The sequence below is a fragment of the Callionymus lyra genome, chromosome 13 (assembly GCF_982586985.1).
Source record: "Callionymus lyra chromosome 13, fCalLyr1.hap1.1, whole genome shotgun sequence".
NCBI lineage: Eukaryota > Metazoa > Chordata > Actinopteri > Syngnathiformes > Callionymidae > Callionymus > Callionymus lyra.
Genome location: NC_141830.1, coordinates 3,868,930 through 3,891,948, shown reverse-complemented (window position 1 = coordinate 3,891,948; position 23,019 = coordinate 3,868,930). Strand labels below are relative to the sequence as shown.

Sequence of the window (23,019 nt, the reverse complement as noted above, 5' to 3'; positions counted from 1 at the left end):
ATTAAATATATATATAATATATACACTATATATAACTGACAAATATTACTATAATAAAGACTACATTATTATAAAAAAAATGATGTTATTGTTATTTAATTGAATACTTCAATAATAAATAAACTGCAAAGAGATATTTTTAACAATATGTTCAGTCCATGAGGAATTTAAAATGAAGGTTAAATAAGTTCGTGTTAAAAGTTATAATCTAGTATTTGTAGAAACTCCTACAACTACTACTATTATTATTATTACATTATGATCATTTGTTGACGTCCCCGAATGGTTTATAATGTAAAATAAGTTTAATTTACATTTAATCGTGAGTTATTTCCTGTTAATGTCGCACGAGTCGCACAATATTTGACGTATTTACTCAACAAACTGCTGCTCCTGGAGTCTGTCGCTCCTGATCCTGGACCTGCGCTCCACGTGTTGCCGCGCGTCATCACACAGTCAGCGCGGCCAGAAAACCGACCGTAGATCAGTTTAAGAAAACGCACAAAAGCCAGAAGACACATCCCACTTTCCCTAAAACCGGCTCAACCCGTCCTGAGGCTGCACTTCTGAGGGTGTTGTCTCTCAGGCTGAGTCCAGAACCAGAACCAGAACCATCTTGTTTCTCCTGCTCTCACTCCTCTCAGGTAAGTTCAACTTTTAAAACAATTATTCGACGCTTGTGTTTGAAACAGATGTTCACTGTTCACAGTATTTGTTACTATGATAATAAAACATGGAGGAAAAGATAGTATCGCTCAGTACACAAGTATTTAAAAGTACTACAGTTTTTCGTTTCCTAAAATGATGGAACTCTTTGAAATGGAAGATTTTCTTTTACGTTTGTCTCACGTTTATTGTGTAGTTGGGTTTAGTTACACAACAATGTCTATTTGTTTAATATATTTGCGTGTGCGTGTGTGTGCGTGTGTGTGTGTGTGCGTGTGTGTGCGTGTGTGTAAACACGTGTGTGTGTGTGTGAAAAAACACACACACACTAAATGATGCTGTTTGCTAACATTTAGTTGTATAAAAAAAAACCCACGTGTTTTTGAATCAGTATTTGAATCAAGTAGTATTTTTTATTCTTGGATTTTTTGAAACTATGATTATTTTGCTGTGAAGTTTAGTCACGAATGTTACATGTTTATCTTTTCTTTCACTTATTTTTTCCTTTTTATTGTTTTTTAATTTTTATTTCATATGTTTTTATATAGTGTTTTGTGCGAACTATAGTACACATTTATTCTCAGGTTTAATATCATTTTTTTAATTGATGTATTTTAAATTGTACAAATATATGAAATATGTATCGTTGTCTGATCTTTAAATAAGTAAACAGTGTGAATATATATATATATATATATATATATAAATATATATATATATATAATCTAATTGCTATCTATTCCTTCTTTTGTCGTGACTGTATATAAATATATAATTAGTATATAATTCATTTATAATGTGGCCCCGAAGGAACGTTAACTTCCAGCCCCTGTTTTACACTAAAATGATCAACATGGAAATTACTTTATTTCTATATACCAGTGATTTTATGTTCTATACTTTTTTAAATACTATAATGCTTTTGAAACCTAAATGTTTATACAAGTTTTTCCCTATTTTTCTGTGTGTATTAATTTCCTATAGCCATATATACAAACATGTTTTGATAGATATTTGTACTTTTTCCTTTCTATGTCTTTTTTTTCAATTACCCCTTTATTACTCAATAATAGTACCTCCTGACACTACAACAAAAATGTATTTTATCATAAAGTGTGTGATAATCCCTCATATATATATAAGGTGTGATCATGTGACTGAAGATGTGGCTCCAGAGGGACAAACAAACACAAGTCTTTCCCAGGTGAGACATTTCTGTGGTCACATGACCAGACGACCCCCGAAAAAGAACAAACAAGGAGAGCTTCATGTGTCCTGAAGCCTCTGTTGCGTCTCACCGTCAACACACTTAGAAACACTTAGAAACGTAAACAAGCATCGATTTGAAACACTAGACGTGACGCGTCCTTCAGCCTGACTTTCCTTCGCACGCCGGCGTGTTGTCGCTCAAGAAGGTTCGCCTCAGATCGTAAGTGTGCGAGACGATCGTCGTCCGGTTGTGAAGCAGGAATTTTTATAAAATAAAACGTCTGGAAGTTTCACGGTCGTTTTATTTTGAAGGTCATGTGAACCAACATTGTGGCGAGTGTGTGTGACTCACAGCATCAGTATGTTCCACTCCCTCTTCCCCACGAGCCTCCATGTTTGTCCAGGAGTCTCTTAACTTACCTGAGGGTTTCTTAACTTACCTGAGGGTTTCTTAACTTATCTCAGGGTTTCTTAACTTATCTCAGGGTTTCTTAACTTATCTGAGGGTTTCTTAACTTATCTGAGGGTTTCTTAACTTATCGGAGGGTTTCTCAACTTATCTGAGTGTTTCTTAACTTAACTGAGGGTTTCTTAACTTATCTCAGGGTTTCTTAACTTATCTGAGGGTTTCTTAACTTATCTCAGGGTTTCTTAACTTATCTGAGGGTCTCTTAACTTATCTCAGGGTCTCTTAACTTATCTGAGGGTTTCTTAACTTATCTCGGGGTTTCTTAACTTATGTCAGGGTCTCTTAACTTATGTCAGGGTCTCTTAACTTATCTGAGGGTTTCTTAACTTATCTGAGGGTTTCTTAACTTATCTCAGTGTTTCTTAACTTATCTGAGGGTTTCTTAACTTATCTGAGTGTTTCTTAACTTATCTGAGGGTTTCTTAACTTAACTGAGGGTTTCTTAACTTATCTGAGTGTTTCTTAACTTATCTCAGGGTTTCTTAACTTAACTGAGGGTTTCTTAACTTATCTCAGGGTTTCTTAACTTATCCGAGGGTCTCTTAACTTATCTCAGGGTCTCTTAACTTATCTGAGGGTTTCTTAACTTATCTGAGGGTTTCTTAACTTATCTCAGGGTTTCTTAACTTATCTCAGGGTTCCATAACTTATCTCAGGGTTCCTTAACTTATCTGAGTGTTCCTTAACTTATCGCAGGGTTTCTTAACTTATCTCAGGGTTTCTTAACTTATCTGAGGGTTTCTTAACTTATCTGAGTGTTTCTTAACTTATCTCAGAGTTTCTTAACTTATCTGAGGGTTTCTTAACTTATCTCGGGGTTCTTAACTTATCTCAGGGTCTCTAACTTATCTCAGGGTCTCTTAACTTATCTGAGGGTTTCTTAACTTACCTGAGGGTTTCTTAACTTATCTCAGGGTTACTTAACTTATCTGAGGGTTTCTTAACTTATCTCAGTGTTTCTTAACTTATCTGAGTGTTTCTAAAAGAGTCGAACATCACAGGAAGTCGACGCATGTTGTCAGGATGTGTGGAGCGTCTGGAACATCGGAATTTAGCTCCTGCTAATTTAGGAGTTGAAGCGTGCCGCGAGAATAAGCAGCTGTCTTTGTACTGCTGGAGGACAATCACACACACACACACACACACACACACACTATTGTTAGGAATGCACATGGGTTGTTGAACAAACATTTAAGCGTAACACACACACACACACACACACACTATTGTTAGGAATGCACATGGTTGTTGAACAAACATCTAAGCGTAACACACACACACACACACACACACTATTGTTAGGAATGCACATGGTTGTTGAACAAACATCTAAGCGTAACACACACACACACACACACACACACAGCTGATGCTCAGCAAGTCTCCGCTTTATAGTACAAACTATAGTATTGATGTGTTCAAGATACACACAGTATGTGTTGTGAGATCTTGTGATTGTCGTACTTTCTTTTGTTGATTGACTGTGAACTCAAAGACAAAAATATGTCCAAACGCCAGCTTTAAAAGCTGCTGTGGTCGACTGTATCCTCTCGTCCTCAGCCGTTACCAGGTTTGTTTGTTTTTCAAGCTGCTGCTAACCAAGGGATCAAAATTCCAGGACTTCTTAAACACTTAACGTGTTTTTAATGACATTTGAGAGGTGTTTGAAAAGGGCTGTACATTAATACGCCAAAAATACACAATACAAATACAATAATAAAAAGGAATACATTCGTCATATACCTTTACAGTTCACCTACATTAACACAATACTATCATTTAGCATTAGCATTCGCTAGAGATGTGTTGATGAGGCATCGTGATACAGTAACAGTTATTTGAGTTAGTTAGTTTGATACTGTGTCACGATACATCTTGAGTCGTATAAAGTTTAGTCACTTTAGTGTTTTTGCTCGCATGATATTTCAAATGCTAAAATAGGTCCAAATATACAAATAAAAGAATGAAGTAAAGCAACTTTAGATAATGTAACTTGTGTGTCAATGAGTAGCTTGTCTTCTGGGAGAATATTTTAAACAAACTAACAACACAGATAAAAGAAACGTTAAAAAGAAGGAAAGAAAAGAGACGTTCAAAGAACTTCGTTGAATACAAACATGGACGTAGATGTTGTTATCAGAAAGTAAACATTCCAAACCTGTGGATCGATGTCCATTGTAGCATCTGTAGAAGTGAAGATAAGTCTGGACTATTCATCCTCCGAGGAAATACTGTGATTCCATTAGTGGGTTCATCACACGTTTCTTTAGAAGTTATCGTAAGAGTTTTTAGCTTCAGTTCAAAGTACAACATTATCTGGAAGTAGCAAAGTATTGTTGATCAAACACTGACACGATGTTGTGCAACAAGGATTCTACTGGACATGAACGATACAAGATACAGAGTCACAATAAAAGGGTAACCATAGTATATACTGTGATACTTTACCAGTAACAAAATGCCTGGATGTCAAACTTTGGTTATTTTGTCGCAAAGAACAAAAAGCTAGTAGTATTGAAACATCTTGCGTCGTTCTGTGCCTAGTTTTAGTACCAACACACAAGCGAAACATACATGTCAGTGTTGTATAAGTACTTCATACACGTCAGTGTTGTATAAGTACCTCATACACGTTAGTGTTGTATAAGTACTTCATACATACACTTCAATGTTGTATAAGTACTTCATACATACACGTCAGTGTTGTATAAGTACTTCATACACGTCAGTGTTGTATAAGTACCTCATACACGTTAGTGTTGTATAAGTACTTCATACATACACGTCAATGTTGTATAAGTACTTCATACATACATGACAGTGTTGTGTAAGTACTTCATACACATCAGTGTTGTATAAGTACGTCATACATGTCAGTGTTGTATAAGTACGTCATACAAATCGGTGTTGTATAAGTACCTCATACACGTCAGTGTTGTATAAGTACTTCATAATCGTCAGTGTTGTATAAGTACTTCATACATGTCAGTGTTGTATAAGTACTTCATACACGTCAGTGTTGTATAAGTACCTCATACACGTTAGTGTTGTATAAGTACTTCATACATACACTTCAATGTTGTATAAGTACTTCATACATACACGTCAGTGTTGTATAAGTACTTCATACACGTCAGTGTTGTATAAGTACCTCATACACGTTAGTGTTGTATAAGTACTTCATACATACACGTCAATGTTGTATAAGTACTTCATACATACATGACAGTGTTGTATAAGTACGTCATACAAATCGGTGTTGTATAAGTACCTCATACACGTCAGTGTTGTATAAGTACTTCATAATCGTCAGTGTTGTATAAGTACTTCATACATGTCAGTGTTGTATAAGTACTTCATACATACACGTCAATGTTGTATAAGTACTTCATACATACATGACAGTGTTGTGTAAGTACTTCATACACATCAGTGTTGAATAAGTACGTCATACAAATCGGTGTTGTATAAGTACCTCATACACGTCAGTGTTGTATAAGTACTTCATACTCGTCAGTGTTGTATTAGTACTTCATACTCGTCAGTGTTGTATTAGTACTTCATACTCGTCAGTGTGGTATTAGTACTTCATACTCGTCAGTGTTGTATTAGTACTTCATACTCGTCAGTGTTGTATTAGTACTTCATAGTCGTCAGTGTTGTATTAGTACTTCATAGTCGTCAGTGTTGTATTAGTACTTCATACTCGTCAGTGTTGTATTAGTACTTCATACTCGTCAGTGTTGTATAAGTACTTCATACTCGTCAGTGTTGTATTAGTACTTCATACTCGTCAGTGTTGTATTAGTACTTCATACTCGTCAGTGTTGTATTAGTACTTCATACTCGTCAGTGTTGTATTAGTACTTCATACTCGTCAGTGTTGTATTAGTACTTCATACTCGTCAGTGTTGTATGAGTACTTCATACTCGTCAGTGTTGTATTAGTACTTCATACTCGTCAGTGTTGTATTAGTACTTCATACTCGTCAGTGTTGTATTAGTACTTCATACTCGTCAGTGTTGTATTAGTACTTCATACTCGTCAGTGTGGTATTAGTACTTCATACTCGTCAGTGTGGTATTAGTACTTCATACTCGTCAGTGTTGTATTAGTACTTCATACTCGTCAGTGTTGTATTAGTACTTCATACTCGTCAGTGTTGTATTAGTACTTCATACTCGTCAGTGTTGTATTAGTACTTCATACTCGTCAGTGTTGTATTAGTACTTCATACTCGTCAGTGTTGTATTAGTACTTCATACTCGTCAGTGTTGTATTAGTACTTCATACTCGTCAGTGTGGTATTAGTACTTCATACTCGTCAGTGTTGTATTAGTACTTCATACTCGTCAGTGTTGTATTAGTACTTCATACTCGTCAGTGTTGTATTAGTACTTCATACTCGTCAGTGTTGTATTAGTACTTCATACTCGTCAGTGTGGTATTCGTACTTCATACTCGTCAGTGTGGTATTAGTACTTCATACTCGTCAGTGTTGTATTAGTACTTCATACTCGTCAGTGTTGTATTAGTACTTCATACTCGTCAGTGTGGTATTAGTACTTCATACTCGTCAGTGTGGTGGATCTGGAAACACAAGTGTTATTCTAAGAGTGAAACACAAATGTTATTCTAAAAGCTCCATTAGAAGCTTCACAGTAGAAGCTTCACATAAGTGTCTCACAGACAGGAAGTGGCTGAAGTGAGAAAACGAGGCACATGTGGAAAACAGGCTGAAAAGCGTCGACGAGAGGATCTGGAGACAAAAGCAGAGACAGTCGGAGACGAGGTTTGGAACAGAACCGAACAGAACCGAACAGAACCGTCTTTCTGTGAGTCATTAGCATCAGAAGCAGCTTCACGACTAACAAGTCCTGCTCTGTTGGAACCTTTAAGTCAAGGTATGAAAGGATGAATGAAGTACTTTATTCTCCACTTATGAAGTGACTCAACCTTCCTGCTCACATTATATCATGTTCTAGTGAGTATTACGCTCTTAGAAAGATGGTATTTTCTCTAAAGTACCACAAGTGTGCGACTCTTGACAAGTTTACTCCAAAAATAAACCAGTGAAAACTAGACAGAACTTCTTGTTGTGTATTGTCAACAATGTGTATCTCCATACATACATACGTATATTGTGATACTGTAGGAACAACAATATACTAGGTTTCTTTAGTCACGTCATAGTAAATACACAATAATACTACAGGCTTCATTTTACGATAGAATCAATATTTGTATTTCACAAGAGTAATACCAGCTAAATTAAGTAAATATTTTCAGGTTTATTGTTCATTTAAAAAATTATACATTGGTGTTGAATTTCAATACAGTGTGGTATTAAAAAAAACTGCAGTATTTAAGTGTATTGATATTTTCTTTAATTGTCTGATGACTAGTGGAGAAGAAGTTGTTACTTAATTTAATAGTTACACTTTTATTTCAATGATAGTAGTTTTTCTCATAAGTATATGTGTATTATTGAACACCAAATAAATATGACTGAGTTTACTCATCAGGCACGTGTTTTTATTTGTATTTGTACATGTTTATACTTGTCATTAACAAGTAGTACACGTTGAATCTACCTCACTGATGCCTCGAGCTCTGATGGAAACTGTTTTGTTTTTTAGACGCAAACAAAAGTAACAAAAACTCAAAACTCGTGGTTGTTATTTAAACATATTCAGTATTTGTTCTAGTAAATAAAACTATAAACGAAGGTTGTTGTTAATGACTCTGTGTCGATAATATCCACGTGTAGGAGTCTGGACCTGAGCTCAGAACTAAAGACTCGACTCCACCTCAGACCTTTATTCTAGTGAACTTTATCTCTCCAGTTACGTTTGTTCTTCCTCTTTTCTCCCCTTCTTTGAGAGCTCAAACTCTCTCTCTCCTCCTCTCTTTCTCTCTCTCTCTTTCTTTCTGTCCTTTATCAATGTAGTCTCTCTCTCTTTTTCTGTCCTTTATCAATGTAGTCTCTCTCTTGCTTTCTCTCTGTCTCTCTCTTTTTCTGTCCTTTATCAATGTAGTCTCTCTCTTTCTTTCTCTCTGTCTCTCTCTTTTTCTGTCCTTTATCAATGTAGTCTCTCTCTCTTTTTCTGCCCTTTATCAATGTAGTCTCTCTTTCTCTCTCTCTCTCTCTTTCTCTTTCTGTCCTTTATAGGTGTAGTCTCTCTTTCTTTCTCTCTGTCTCTCTCTTTTTCTGTCCTTTATCAATGTAGTCTCTCTCTCTTTTTCTGTCCTTTATCAATGTAGTCTCTCTCTCTTTTTCTGCCCTTTATCAATGTAGTCTCTCTTTCTCTCTCTCTCTCTTTCTCTTTCTGTCCTTTATAGGTGTAGTCTCTCTTTCTTTCTCTCTGTCTCTCTCTTTTTCTGTCCTTTATCAATGTAGTCTCTCTCTCTTTTTCTGTCCTTTATCAATGTAGTCTCTCTCTTTTTCTGTCCTTTATCAATGTAGTCTCTCTCTTGCTTTCTCTCTGTCTCTCTCTTTTTCTGTCCTTCATCAATGTAGTCTCTCTCTTTCTTTCTCTCTGTCTCTCTCTTTTTCTGTCCTTTATCAATGTAGTCTCTCTTTCTTTCTCTCTGTCTCTCTCTTTTTCTGTCATTTATCAATGTAGTCTCTCTCTTTCTTTCTCTCTGTCTCTCTCTTTTTCTGTTCTTTATCAATGTAGTCTCTCTCTTTCTTTCTCCCTGTCTCTCTCTTTTTCTGTCCTTTATCAATGTAGTCTCTCTCTTTCTTTCTCCCTGTCTCTCTTTTTCTGTCCTTTATCAATGTAGTCTCTCTCTTTCTTTCTCTCTGTCTCTCTCTTTTTCTGTCCTTTATCAATGTAGTCTCTCTTTCTTTCTCTCTGTCTCTCTCTTTTTCTGTCCTTTATCGGTGTAGTCTCTCTCTTTCTTTCTGTCTGTCTCTCTCTTTTTCTGTCCTTTATCAATGTAGTCTCTCTCTTTTTCTGTCCTTTATCAATGTAGTCTCTCTCTTTCTTTCTCTCTGTCTCTCTCTTTTTCTGTCCTTTATCTATGTAGTCTCTCTCTTTCTTTCTCTCTGTCTCTCTCTTTTTCTGTCCTTTATCAATGTAGTCTCTCTCTTTCTTTCTCTCTGTCTCTCTCTTTTTCTGTCCTTTATCAATGTAGTCTCTCTCTTTCTTTCTCTCTGTCTCTCTCTCTTTTTATGTCCTTTATCTATGTAGTCTCTCTCTTTCTTTCTCTCTGTCTCTCTCTTTTTCTGTCCTTTATCGGTGTAGTCTCTTTCTCTCTCTCTCTTTCTTTCTGTCCTTTATCGGTGTAGTCTCTTTCTCTCTCTCTCTTTCTTTCTGTCCTTTATCGGTGTAGTCTCTCTTTCTCTCTCTCTCTCTTTCTGTCCTTTATCGGTGTAGTCTCTTTCTCTCTCTCTCTCTCTTTCTGTCCTTTATCGGTGTAGTCTCTTTCTCTCTCTCTCTTTCTTTCTGTCCTTTATCGGTGTAGTCTCTCTTTCTCTCTCTCTCTCTCTCTCTCTCTCTTTCTGTCCTCCATCTCCCGAGATCTTCTTCTCGTGATCGTTGGCTTGTTTCACGTCGTCCTAATTCTGTAGCTCCGTGATGTGTTGCTGAGAGAATCCTCGGGAGGCAAGAGCTGGTCTTTCCTCCCGAGGATTCTCTCTAAATCCACTCCAAGTATCATCCTCAGTAGAAGACTCGCATTTCTCTGGAAATCAATCCTTCAATCGTCTTTTAAAAGAACGTCATGTATGAAGTTTATCAGTGTCATCAGAATATTAAACAACGTTCACATTTAAAATGTTGTTTTTGTTAGCGTTTCATTTTTTTTAAATAATTGAATTCAATATTTTGTATATTATAAGGATACATTAATTTGATTTATTATTGATTAAAAGTATCGAATATTTTCTTCTTTTTTTTTCAAACATAAAGTTTGATATTATAAATCCAATAATTAAAAAAATAAAAGTTTTAATTTAGCTTTTACAGTCGCAGCATTTTAAACTGTGACACTATCATAGCAACGTTATAATATTGAATTTAAAAGGCAACACATTAAAAAATATTGATTTAATTACTGGAATAAGAATATCAAACCTCTAAGTGTAAAAAAATCTTTCATTTAAAAAAATAATAATAATTAAAAGACAATTCAATACAAGTAGTGTGTAAACATTAAAATGATATAAAACATTCACTATGATTAGTCAAAGATTAAAAAGTCAACAAGTGTAGTTTGACCTAAAAAACAGTGAAAGAACAAAGAAGTGATAAAACCTTCGCTCATGAAATAGTATTTTAAAGTGAAGGAATCAAATCTTTCAGGCTCTGGTTCAGGTTCTGTGGTTTCGTCGTAACACATGTTGCCTGGAGATGTTTTCTCTTCACGTGAGTCCGTGTGGAAAACACCAGCGAGTGGAAAATCACTGGAGGTTTGTTTTGTGTCTCAGTCTCTCTGAACATCAATGTTTTCACCGTCAGCTGGTTGACGCTCCAGGAGTTCAGAGTAACTTCAGCGTTTGTTTCTTAAATCTTGTATGAAGTAAAACACCTGCAGTCACAGATCATTACGTTGATCTGACGATCATTTCTGATGAAAAAGATCTTGTTACTCGAGACATTAATCAGATTCATCTGTACTTGTTGTATTTTTCAAGACGAACCGTAAACACAAGCGTAACATTTGTTTTTTTAAGTAAACAAAAATGAACTTTGATTCTTTATTGAGTTTATTCACTTGTGTTTGAATATTAGATTATTGTGTAGATCAGGTCTGTCCAAACAAGGGCGGTATTTAATGTGCAAAGATTCAACACAGTTTAACAATCGAACATAATAATAGTAATAAAAATGTAATCAATAATTTATATGTAAAACAGTTTTATAATAAAAAAAAATATCACGATTCACAGGCATAATTGAAGTGATTCTTTACATGATTTAATGGTTTTAATTCTATAAATGTTTGTGTATTTGTTAATTATTTTTTCTTTGGGTGACATGTGGTGTGTAATGTTTTTTATCTCACAATATATTTTTTGTCAGGGCTACAGGAAACGTTATCATTTAAATGTATTTCAATTTGTTGTTTGATACAATACGTATCACGATACAGGGTCCATTATATGATATCTAGTGATACCGTAGGATATCATTTTAGTATATATGTGTAGTATTGTCCAGTACTTTACTCTGGTGTTGTGATAGTGTAGTAACAAGTATATATGTGTAGTATTGTCCAGTACTTGACTCTGGTGTTGTGATAGTGTAGTAACAAGTATATATGTGTAGTATTGTCCAGTACTTGACTCTGGTGTTGTAATAGTGTAGTAACAAGTATATATTTGTAGTATTGTCCAGTACTTGACTCTGGTGTTGTGATAGTGTAGTAACAAGTATATATGTGTAGTATTGTCCAGTACTTGACTCTGGTGTTGTGATAGTGTAGTAACAAGTATATATGTGTAGTATTGTCCAGTACTTGACTGGTGTTGTGATAGTGTAGTAACAAGTATATATGTGTACTATTGTCCAGTACTTGACTCTAGTGTTGTGATAGTGTAGTAACAAGTATATATGTGTAGTATTGTCCAGTACTTGACTCTGGTGTTGTGATAGTGTAGTAACAAGTATATATGTGTACTATTGTCCAGTACTTGACTCTAGTGTTGTGATAGTGTAGTAACAAGTATATATGTGTAGTATTGTCCAGTACTTGACTCTGGTGTTGTGATAGTGTAGTAACAAGTATATATGTGTAGTATTGTCCAGTACTTGACTCTGGTGTTGTGATAGTGTAGTAACAAGTATATATGTGTAGTATTGTCCAGTACTTGACTCTGGTGTTGTGATAGTGTAGTAACAAGTATATATGTGTAGTATAGTCCAGTACTTGACTCTGGTGTTATGATAGTGTAGTAACAAGTATATATGTGTAGTATTGTCCAGTACTTGACTCTGGTGTTGTGATAGTGTAGTAACAAGTATATATGTGTAGTATTGTCCAGTACTTGACTCTGGTGTTATGATAGTGTAGTAACAAGTATATATGTGTAGTATTGTCCAGTACTTGACTCTGGTGTTATGATAGTGTAGTAACAAGTATATATGTGTAGTATTGTCCAGTACTTGACTCTGGTGTTATGATAGTGTAGTAACAAGTATATATGTGTAATATTGTCCAGTACTTGACTCTGGTGTTGTGATAGTGTAGTAACAAGTATATATGTGTACTATTGTCCAGTACTTGACTCTAGTGTTGTGATAGTGTAGAAACAAGTATATATGTGTAGTATTGTCCAGTACTTGACTCTGGTGTTGTGATAGTGTAGTAACAAGTATATATGTGTACTATTGTCCAGTACTTGACTCTAGTGTTGTGATAGTGTAGTAACAAGTATATATGTGTAGTATTGTCCAGTACTTGACTCTGGTGTTGTGATAGTGTAGTAACAAGTATATATGTGTAGTATTGTCCAGTACTTGACTCTGGTGTTGTGATAGTGTAGTAACAAGTATATATGTGTAGTATTGTCCAGTACTTGACTCTGGTGTTGTGATAGTGTAGTAACAAGTATATATGTGTAGTATAGTCCAGTACTTGACTCTGGTGTTATGATAGTGTAGTAACAAGTATATATGTGTAGTATTGTCCAGTACTTGACTCTGGTGTTGTGATAGTGTAGTAACAAGTATATATGTGTAGTATTGTCCAGTACTTGACTCTGGTGTTATGATAGTGTAGTAACAAGTATATATGTGTAGTATTGTCCAGTACTTGACTCTGGTGTTATGATAGTGTAGTAACAAGTATATATGTGTAGTATTGTCCAGTACTTGACTCTGGTGTTATGATAGTGTAGTAACAAGTATATATGTGTAATATTGTCCAGTACTTGACTCTGGTGTTGTGATAGTGTAGTAACAAGTATATATGTGTAGTATTGTCCAGTACTTGACTGGTGTTGTGATAGTGTAGTAACAAGTATATATGTGTACTATTGTCCAGTACTTGACTCTAGTGTTGTGATAGTGTAGTAACAAGTATATATGTGTAGTATTGTCCAGTACTTGACTCTGGTGTTGTGATAGTGTAGTAACAAGTATATATGTGTACTATTGTCCAGTACTTGACTCTAGTGTTGTGATAGTGTAGTAACAAGTATATATGTGTAGTATTGTCCAGTACTTGACTCTGGTGTTGTGATAGTGTAGTAACAAGTATATATGTGTAGTATTGTCCAGTACTTGACTCTGGTGTTGTGATAGTGTAGTAACAAGTATATATGTGTAGTATTGTCCAGTACTTGACTCTGGTGTTGTGATAGTGTAGTAACAAGTATATATGTGTAGTATAGTCCAGTACTTGACTCTGGTGTTATGATAGTGTAGTAACAAGTATATATGTGTAGTATTGTCCAGTACTTGACTCTGGTGTTGTGATAGTGTAGTAACAAGTATATATGTGTAGTATTGTCCAGTACTTGACTCTGGTGTTATGATAGTGTAGTAACAAGTATATATGTGTAGTATTGTCCAGTACTTGACTCTGGTGTTGTGATAGTGTAGTAACAAGTTTATACAGTATGTGTAGTATTGTCCAGTACTTGACTCTGGTGTTGTGATAGTGTAGTAACAAGTTTATACAGTATGTGTAGTATTGTCCAGTACTTGACTCTGGTGTTGTGATAGTGTAGTAACAAGTATATATGTGTAGTATTGTCCAGTACTTGACTCAAATATATCGAAAACAACAGATCCGGATCATTCATAGCAGATATTATTATTGTGGTTCTTTTATGGCTCTAACCAGAGCGAGTCTGTTCGTCTGCTCAGGATCCATTAGAGCGTTTTGTTCCCATTAAGTTATGATCTTGTGTCTGAAAATCGACTTTGTTCAAACGTCACTTAGAGCAGATGTGAAAGTTTGTTTGTCTAAACCCTCGTGGAGCCTCGCGGGAATATTGCCTCTCCGACCCATTTAAGGCTCTTGTTCCATGTTTTTACAACATCTGCAGGAATGTATGTCACGATTGATGAGAGATTATCAGAGATTATTAGTGATTATCAGAGATTATTAGTGATTATCAGAGATTATTAGACTCATCCTGACATGAGGTTCTTGAGTTAAACACGTTTATGTTTCCAGGCATCAGGATGACGAAGATCTCAGCTGTGGTGCTCATGACACGTGAGTAACATCTTCATCACATGTGAACATCTTCATCACATGTTAACATCTTCATCACATGTTAACATCTTCATCACATGTGAACATCTTCATCACATGTTAACATCTTCATCACATGTGAACATCTTCATCACATGTTAACATCTTCATCACATGTTAACATCTTCATCACATGTTAACATCTTCATCACATGTGAACATCTTCATCACATGTTAACATCTTCATCACATGTGAACATCTTCATCACATGTTAACATCTTCATCACATGTTAACATCTTCATCACATGTGAACATCTTCATCACATGTTAACATCTTCATCACATGTTAACATCTTCATCACATGTTAACATCTTCATCACATGTTAACATCTTCATCACATGTGAACATCTTCATCACATGTTAACATCTTCATCACATGTGAACATCTTCATCACATGTTAACATCTTCATCACATGTTAACATCTTCATCACATGTTAACATCTTCATCACATGTTAACATCTTCATCACATGTGAACATCTTCATCACATGTTAACATCTTCATCACATGTTAACATCTTCATCACATGTGAACATCTTCATCACATGTTAACATCTTCATCACATGTTAACATCTTCATCACATGTTAACATCTTCATCACATGTTAACATCTTCATCACATGTGAACATCTTCATCACATGTTAACATCTTCATCACATGTGAACATCTTCATCACATGTGAACATCTTCATCACATGTTAACATCTTCATCACATGTTAACATCTTCATCACATGTTAACATCTTCATCACATGTGAACATCTTCATCACATGTTAACATCTTCATCACAAGTGAACATCTTCATCACATGTTAACATCTTCATCACATGTTAACATCTTCATCACATGTTAACATCTTCATCACATGTTAACATCTTCATCACATGTTAACATCTTCATCACATGTGAACATCTTCATCACATGTTAACATCTTCATCACATGTGAACATCTTCATCACATGTGAACATCTTCATCACATGTGAACATCTTCATCACATGTGAACATCTTCATCACATGTTAACATCTTCATCACATGTTAACATCTTCATCACATGTTAACATCTTCATCACATGTGAACATCTTCATCACATGTTAACATCTTCATCACATGTGAACATCTTCATCACATGTGAACATCTTCATCACATGTGAACATCTTCATCACATGTGAACATCTTCATCACATGTGAACATCTTCATCACATGTGAACATCTTCATCACATGTTAACATCTTCATCACATGTGAACATCTTCATCACATGTTAACATCTTCATCACATGTTAACATCTTCATCACATGTGAACATCTTCATCACATGTGAACATCTTCATCACATGTGAACATCTTCATCACATGTGAACATCTTCATCACATGTTAACATCTTCATCACATGTGAACATCTTCATCACATGTTAACATCTTCATCACATGTGAACATCTTCATCACATGTTAACATCTTCATCACATTTTAACATCTTCATCACATGTGAACATCTTCATCACATGTTAACATCTTCATCACATGTGAACATCTTCATCACATGTTAACATCTTCATGGATGGATAAATAGATGGATGGATAGAAAGATGAATAGATGGATAGATACATGGGTGGATGGATGGATGGATGGATGGACACATAGAAGAAAGGACAGATAGATGGTTAATAGCTGGATGGATGAATAGAGGGATGGATGGATAGAAAGATGAATAGATGGATGGATAAATAGATGAATGAATAGAAAGATGAATAGATGGATGGATAAATAGATGAATAGATGGATGGATAAATAGATGGATAGATAAATAGATGAATAGATGAATGAATAGAAAGATGAATAGATGGATAGATACATAGGTGGATGGATGGATGGATGGACACATAGAAGAAAGGACAGATAGATGGTTAATAGCTGGATGGATGAATAGAGGGATGGATGGATAGAACGATGAATAGATAGATGATTAAATAGATGAATGAATAGAAAGATGGATGATGGATGGAAAGAGGGATAGATATATAGATGGGTGGATGGAAAGAAGGATAGATAGATAGATAGATAGATAGATAGATAGATAGATAGATAGATAGATAGATAGATAGATAGATAGATAGATAGATAGATAGATAGATAGATAGATCATCTTCTATGATGACATTAAAGTGTTTCTTTCTCTCACAGTCGTGTCGCTGGTGTTGGCAGAAGAACAAACGGACGGTAAGATTCTCTCACTACGTTGTTTCACTGTTTTTAAGATGAAGTAACAGTTTCTTAGATTATTGAAGCATGTTTTTAAGATGAAGTAACAGTTTCTTAGATTATTGAAGCATGTTTTTAAGATGAAGTAACAGTTTCTTAGATTATTGAAGCATGTTTTTAAGATGAAGTAACAGTTTCTTAGATTATTGAGGCATGTTTTTAAGATGAAGTAACAGTTTCTTAGATTATTGAAGCATGTTTTTAGGATGAAGTAACAGTTTCTTAGATTATTGAAGCATGTTTTTAAGATGAAGTAACAGTTTCTTAGATTATTGAAGCATGTTTTTAAGATGAAGTAACAGTTTCTTAGATTATTGAAGCATGTTTTTAGGATGAAGTAACAGTTTCTTAGATTATTGAAGCATGTTTTTAAGATGAAGTAACAGTTTCTTAGATTATTGAAGCATGTTTTTAAGATGAAGTAACAGTTTCTTAGATTATTGAAGCATGTTTTTAAGATGAAGTAACAGTTTCTTAGATTATTGAAGCATGTTTTTAAGATGAAGTAACAGTTTCTTAGATTATTGAAGCATGTTTTTAGGATGAAGTAACAGTTTCTTAGATTATTGAAGCATGTTTTTAAGATGAAGTAACAGTTTCTTAGATTATTGAAGCATGTTTTTAGGATGAAGTAACAGTTTCTTAGATTATTGAAGCATGTTTTTAAGATGAAGTAACAGTTTCTTAGATTATTGAAGCATGTTTTTAAGATGAAGTAACAGTTTCTTAGATTATTGAAGCATGTTTTTAAGATGAAGTAACAGTTTCTTAGATTATTGAAGCATGTTTTTAGGATGAAGTAACAGTTTCTTAGATTATCGTGTCAGTGTTTGTGACCTGAAGTCTGTCTGTCATCACAGCTGCAGGCGACGACCCTTTTACTTACGGTGAGTTTCACAAAAACACAATCTTGTCACCGACGTGTGTGTTTTTGTACACAACTCCAGCTGCTGTCACGAGTCAAGTCAACCCCCAGGTGGCGCTAACGCTGTCGTCCTCTCCTCAGATTACCACAGTCTGCGAGTGTGGGGTCTGGTTCTGGCCGCGGTGCTGTGTCTGATCGGCATCACCATCCTGTTCAGTAAGATTGAATCACGATGGTCTCAAACCTTCTGTCGTCTTCATGCTTGTGTTCCTCGTTCCTCAGGCGGACACTGCAGGTGCAAGTTCAACCAGGACAAGAGGTGAGTGTCACTGATCCAGAACCTGCCGGTCCGGAATGTTGAAGATAGAAGGATGGATGGATAATTGATTGATGGATGGTTGATAGATAGATAATAGAAGGATGAATAGATGGATGGAGGGAAGGATAGGTGGATAGATGGATGGAGGGATAGGTGGATGGATAAAAGGATGGATGGATGGTGATAGAAGGGTAACTAGATGTATGGATAATTGATTGATGATGAATTGATAATAGATGGATGGATGGATAAATGGAGGGATAGATAGATGGATGGATGGATAGATGCGTAGATAGATAGATAGATAGATAGATAGATAGATAGATAGATAGATAGATAGATAGATAGATAGATAGATAGATAGATAGATAGATAGATGTATAGATAGATAGATGTATAGATAGATAGATGTATAGATAGATAGATGTATAGATAGATAGATGTATAGATAGATAGATGTATAGATAGATAGATGTATAGATAGATAGATGTATAGATAGATAGATGTATAGATAGATAGATGTATAGATAGATAGATGTATAGATGTATAGATAGATAGATGTATAGATAGATAGATGTATAGATAGATAGATGTATAGATGTATAGATAGATATATGTATAGATAGATAGATGTATAGATAGATAGATGTATAGATAGATAGATGTATAGATAGATAGATAGAGGGATAGATAGATAGATGTATAGATAGATAGATAGAGGGATAGATGGATAGATAGAAGGATAGATAGATAGAAGGATAGATGGATGGATGGATAGATGGATGATAGAAGGGTAACTAGATGGATGGATCATTGATTGATGATGAATTGATAGATGGATGGATAAAAGGATAAATAGATGGCTGGATGGCAGATAAATAGAGGGATGATGGAAAGAATGATAGATAGATGGATGGATGGATAAATGGAGGTATAGATAGATAGATGCGTGGATAGATGGATGGAGGGATAGATAGATAGATAGATAGATGGATGGATGGATGGATGATTGATTTCTATCTGCAGTTCATTCATGTTTTATTTCACTAACGGTGTCTGGTGTCTGCAGGAGGAGGACGGCAGCGAACGCTCAGCCGATGCTCAACGATCAAGGTATTGAAAGACTTTCTTTTTTTAATTGAAAATATTTATTTGGATTAAATCAACTGTTTATTTTGAATGAAGAAACGTTTATTTTGAAAGAACAACAAAGAAACAAAAATACCTTCACAGTCGCCTTTAAAAAATGCGTTGACCGGAGTATAATCCACCAGCAGGGGGCGCCAGAGCTGGAGCTAACCCCTGAATAATGCGAGTGAACATATAAAAACACAAAAAAACACAAAAACACAGGTAGTAATATTCAGTGTGCGACGACACTGTAGCTCAGGACGATGAGAAAAGGTCAGACGTCCACGGCTTGTATCGTCCGACACGTCCAGCGCCTCGTGATCACGAGTCCAAAGTTATATTTACTCAGTCCATCTGTTCGCTGTGAACCAGCTCGCGGCGCACAGAGAGCCAGCAGGGGCTCCACAGGTGTTGCACTCTGGGAGATCTTCTCTTGTGGACAAACACAGCGACTCGGAGCAAATCATCTCGTTTCTAATGTTTAAACCTTTAGAAAACGTTTCAACAAATCTACGTCTACTTTGACGTAGATTTGTTGAAATCTGTTTGTTTTTTAAGTTATTGCTGCATCTTTTTGGAAGTTTATTATTGACATAAAACATTGAATTAATTTAACAATTAATTAACATTAATTTTTTTATTTGTTTTCATCATTTGGTGGGTTTACTCTGGACACTCCGGTTTCCTCCCACAGTCCAGAAACATACAGAGGTTGATTGAGAACTTTGGGAAATTGTCCGTAGGTGTGTGTGTGAATGTTTGTGTGTCTTTGTGTGTCTTTGTGTGTCTTTGTGTGTCCCCTGCCTCTCGCCCTGTGATACTGGGATAGACTCCGGTCTCCCCGCGACCCCGGTAAGGGATAAAGCGATAGAAAATGAATGAATGAATGAATTTGGTGATGTTTTTAAACAGTATATTTTATTTATTTAAATATTTCTATATTGAAAGTTTCAAATTGTTTTTTTTTGTTTTTTTTAAGTTTAGTTTTATTTATTCTTTTTGGAAGAATATTATTGACACCAGAACATTGAATTAATTTAACAATTTAATGTTGCAAATTTTTAAACATTTTATTAAAATTTGTTTTAATAATTTGGTGATGTTTAAAACAGTATTTTTTATTTATTTAAATATTTCTATATTGAAAGTTTCAAATTGTTTTTTTGTTTTTTTTAAGTTTAGTTGTATTTATTCTTTTTGGAAGAATATTCTTGACACCAGAACATTGAATTAATTTAACAATATAATGTTGCAAATTTTTAAACATTTTATTAAAATTTGTTTTAATAAGTTGTCGATGTTTAAAACAGTATTTTTTATTTATTTAAATATTTCTATATTGAAAGTTTCAAATTGTTTTTTTTTTAAGTTTAGTTTTATTTATTCTTTTTGGAAGAATATTATTGACACCAGGACATTGAATTAATTTAACAACTTAAATGTTGCAAATGTTTTAACATTTTATAAAAAAATTGTTTTAATAATTTGGTGATGTTTAAAACAGTATTTTTTATTTATTTAAACATTTCTATATTGAAAGTTTCAAATTGTTGTTGTTTTTTTTTACAGATGAATTTAATATTTTCAACTTTTTTTATAAACACATAAGAGTTTGATCTGAATCCATGAATTCAAAAATAATATTAATAATTCAGTATTCTTTAACCCGTCGTCTTTTAAATTCAACTAATTGAATTAATCTGGAGCCTTAACGTCGATCACATGATCCTCTGCGTGTCGCGTGATTGGCTCTTTGCTCTGTTGGCGTCGTCTGGCGACACTTTTATATACGTTAAAATGTATTTAACACTTTTTATTGAATTTAAAAGACTCCCAATTAAAAGTATTGAATTTAGAAAATATTGCTTTTAATTATTGGAATTATTGTATCAAATATATCTTAATCTATCAATGTGTAAAAAAAAAAAGTATTTATTTTGAAAATATTTGTATTTTTTACTTCATCTTGAAAGACAAAATCAACCTTTCAGTGTATAAATGATTTAGTTAGATAGAACTTTATTGAAATTGTTTTTTACAATACAGCAATTATTCATAAAAATAAAATAAGAACAAGAACAAGAGAAATAAAGAGAAAGAACAAGATGATACAATCTAAGTCTAAAGATAAAGAACATAGATCAAAGAAAACTAAAAGACAAAGACTAACATAGAATAGAACATCATGATACTTTTCGCAATTATTTAAATTAAATTAAATGATTTAAAGTTCAAAGTTTCAACCTTTAAAACCACTGATGCTTCTATATTGTTCTATTTATCAAACGTGACTCATGGTAGAAATCCTGACTGACCTGAAGAAGAAACTTGATGACGTTGTGTCGAAAACGACGAATGTTTCCTAAGATGTTTCCTGTCAATCACAAGCCTGACTGACGCTCGTGTCTCCTCAGGTCGTTCCTGTGAATGTTGAGCTGCGACACGTCCAGCGCCGGCCTTACATTCTTCGTCGCAGAAAGAAAGTACAAAGTAGTTCCTGCTGGTCCGTCGTCCTGCTGTTAGATCCTCACGACACAACGTTACACACTTGTGTGATTGTTTTCATTCTTTTTACGTCCTCACAACACAACTACCACCAAAACGTAGGTTCCAAACAAAACATGTTTTTTTGACTGTATTTGTATGTGTAAATGTACACAGATGTAGATACTAGTGTCCTTCCTAACACTGTGTGTCGTGTTTGTGTGTTTGTGTGTTTTCATCGACAACCAATAAAAACAACATGTGATACATTTCATTTCCCTTTTTTTTATCTCTATAAACTATTAATATATCAATTATATTAAGTCTTGATGAAACATTTTTGACTTCAACTCTGACCTTTAATAAAACTGTCATGTATTTTAAAAACGTGTTTTACTTCTGAGTTTATGTATATTTTTATTTCAATATTATTCAACGTTTACTCACTTTTTCTACAACCAGGAACAGTTTAAATACATTAGAATTGAATAATGTTACTTTTGATCTACTATAATTTATTATTATAATTTTTTATGTATTTTCATCTTTATATTTGGCCAATAATATTCATTTTTTTAATCAAACTAATTCAACCAAGTTTATTAATAAGAGTTGTTTAATGATATACAATAATTTATCCAACAAATCTATTGATTTATTATTTCAAAAAGTTAATTTTATATAAAGTAAAGTTAATTATAATGTAGAAAATAAACAAATGTACTGTTTATGTTTCCACATGTTACAAATAATAATAAAAAATATGATTTTATTTTTAGATAAAAAAATCAAAACAAAAAAACAAAGGATTAACTAAAAAAAAAAAGTTTGAAGCTGAAAAAATAATTAAAAATGTTATTTTATTTTTATTTTTTAAAATAAAAACAGAAGAAAACAAAGGAATAACTTATTTTTAAAGTTTGGATAAAAATGAACTTCTGGCGTCTTAGAAATAGTTGTGGCGCCATCTGGTGGACATTTGCGTCGGAACCAAAACTCGAAACGAAAGACCACGTGGTGGCGCCTGGACCCCAGGAACGGTCAGAACCGAGATTCTCGCTCGTGCCTCGATCCCCTCGTTGCGCAACAGTTTGCGGGAAGGAGGGGGACGTTTTTCCCGTCAGTGACGTCACTTATCTTTTCTGCGCGTGTGCGGCTTTCCCTTTTTTTCCGTTATTAAAAAAAAACATATGTCATAATGTCGCAAATCGTGTAAACAATCCCTGACAAAGTGTGTTTGGTTTCCTGGACCAACATTCCAGACTCGAGCTCTGGAGAGACAACGGTCCAGAATTCCTGGTTTTCCAGGATCTTTGAGAAGGTTTTGACTCGTTCGTAGTTGAAACTGTTTTACGTCGAAGATGCTTCTCACGTTTGTTTCT

At 34.4% G+C, this 23,019-nt stretch overlaps 1 protein-coding gene across 2 annotated transcripts; it reads left to right on the top strand.

Annotated features, from left to right (window-relative positions):
- Positions 1-543: 543 nt before the first annotated feature.
- Positions 544-21,906, top strand: fxyd3 (FXYD domain containing ion transport regulator 3). 2 transcript variants are annotated; one of them, XM_087806151.1, is made up of 8 exons: positions 544-644; positions 14,478-14,519; positions 16,759-16,794; positions 17,697-17,723; positions 17,843-17,917; positions 17,984-18,020; positions 19,092-19,135; positions 21,568-21,906. In XM_087806151.1, the coding sequence occupies exons 2-8, from the start codon at positions 14,486-14,488 to the stop codon at positions 21,585-21,587; spliced, it is 273 nt and encodes a 90-aa protein (XP_087662277.1). In that variant the 5' UTR covers positions 544-644; positions 14,478-14,485; the 3' UTR covers positions 21,588-21,906. The 2 variants fall into 2 exon arrangements, with proteins under 2 accessions (XP_087662277.1, XP_087662276.1); XM_087806150.1 differs by lacking the exon at positions 544-644 and having other exon boundaries at positions 14,468-14,519.
- The last annotated feature ends 1,113 nt before the right edge of the window (positions 21,907-23,019 follow it).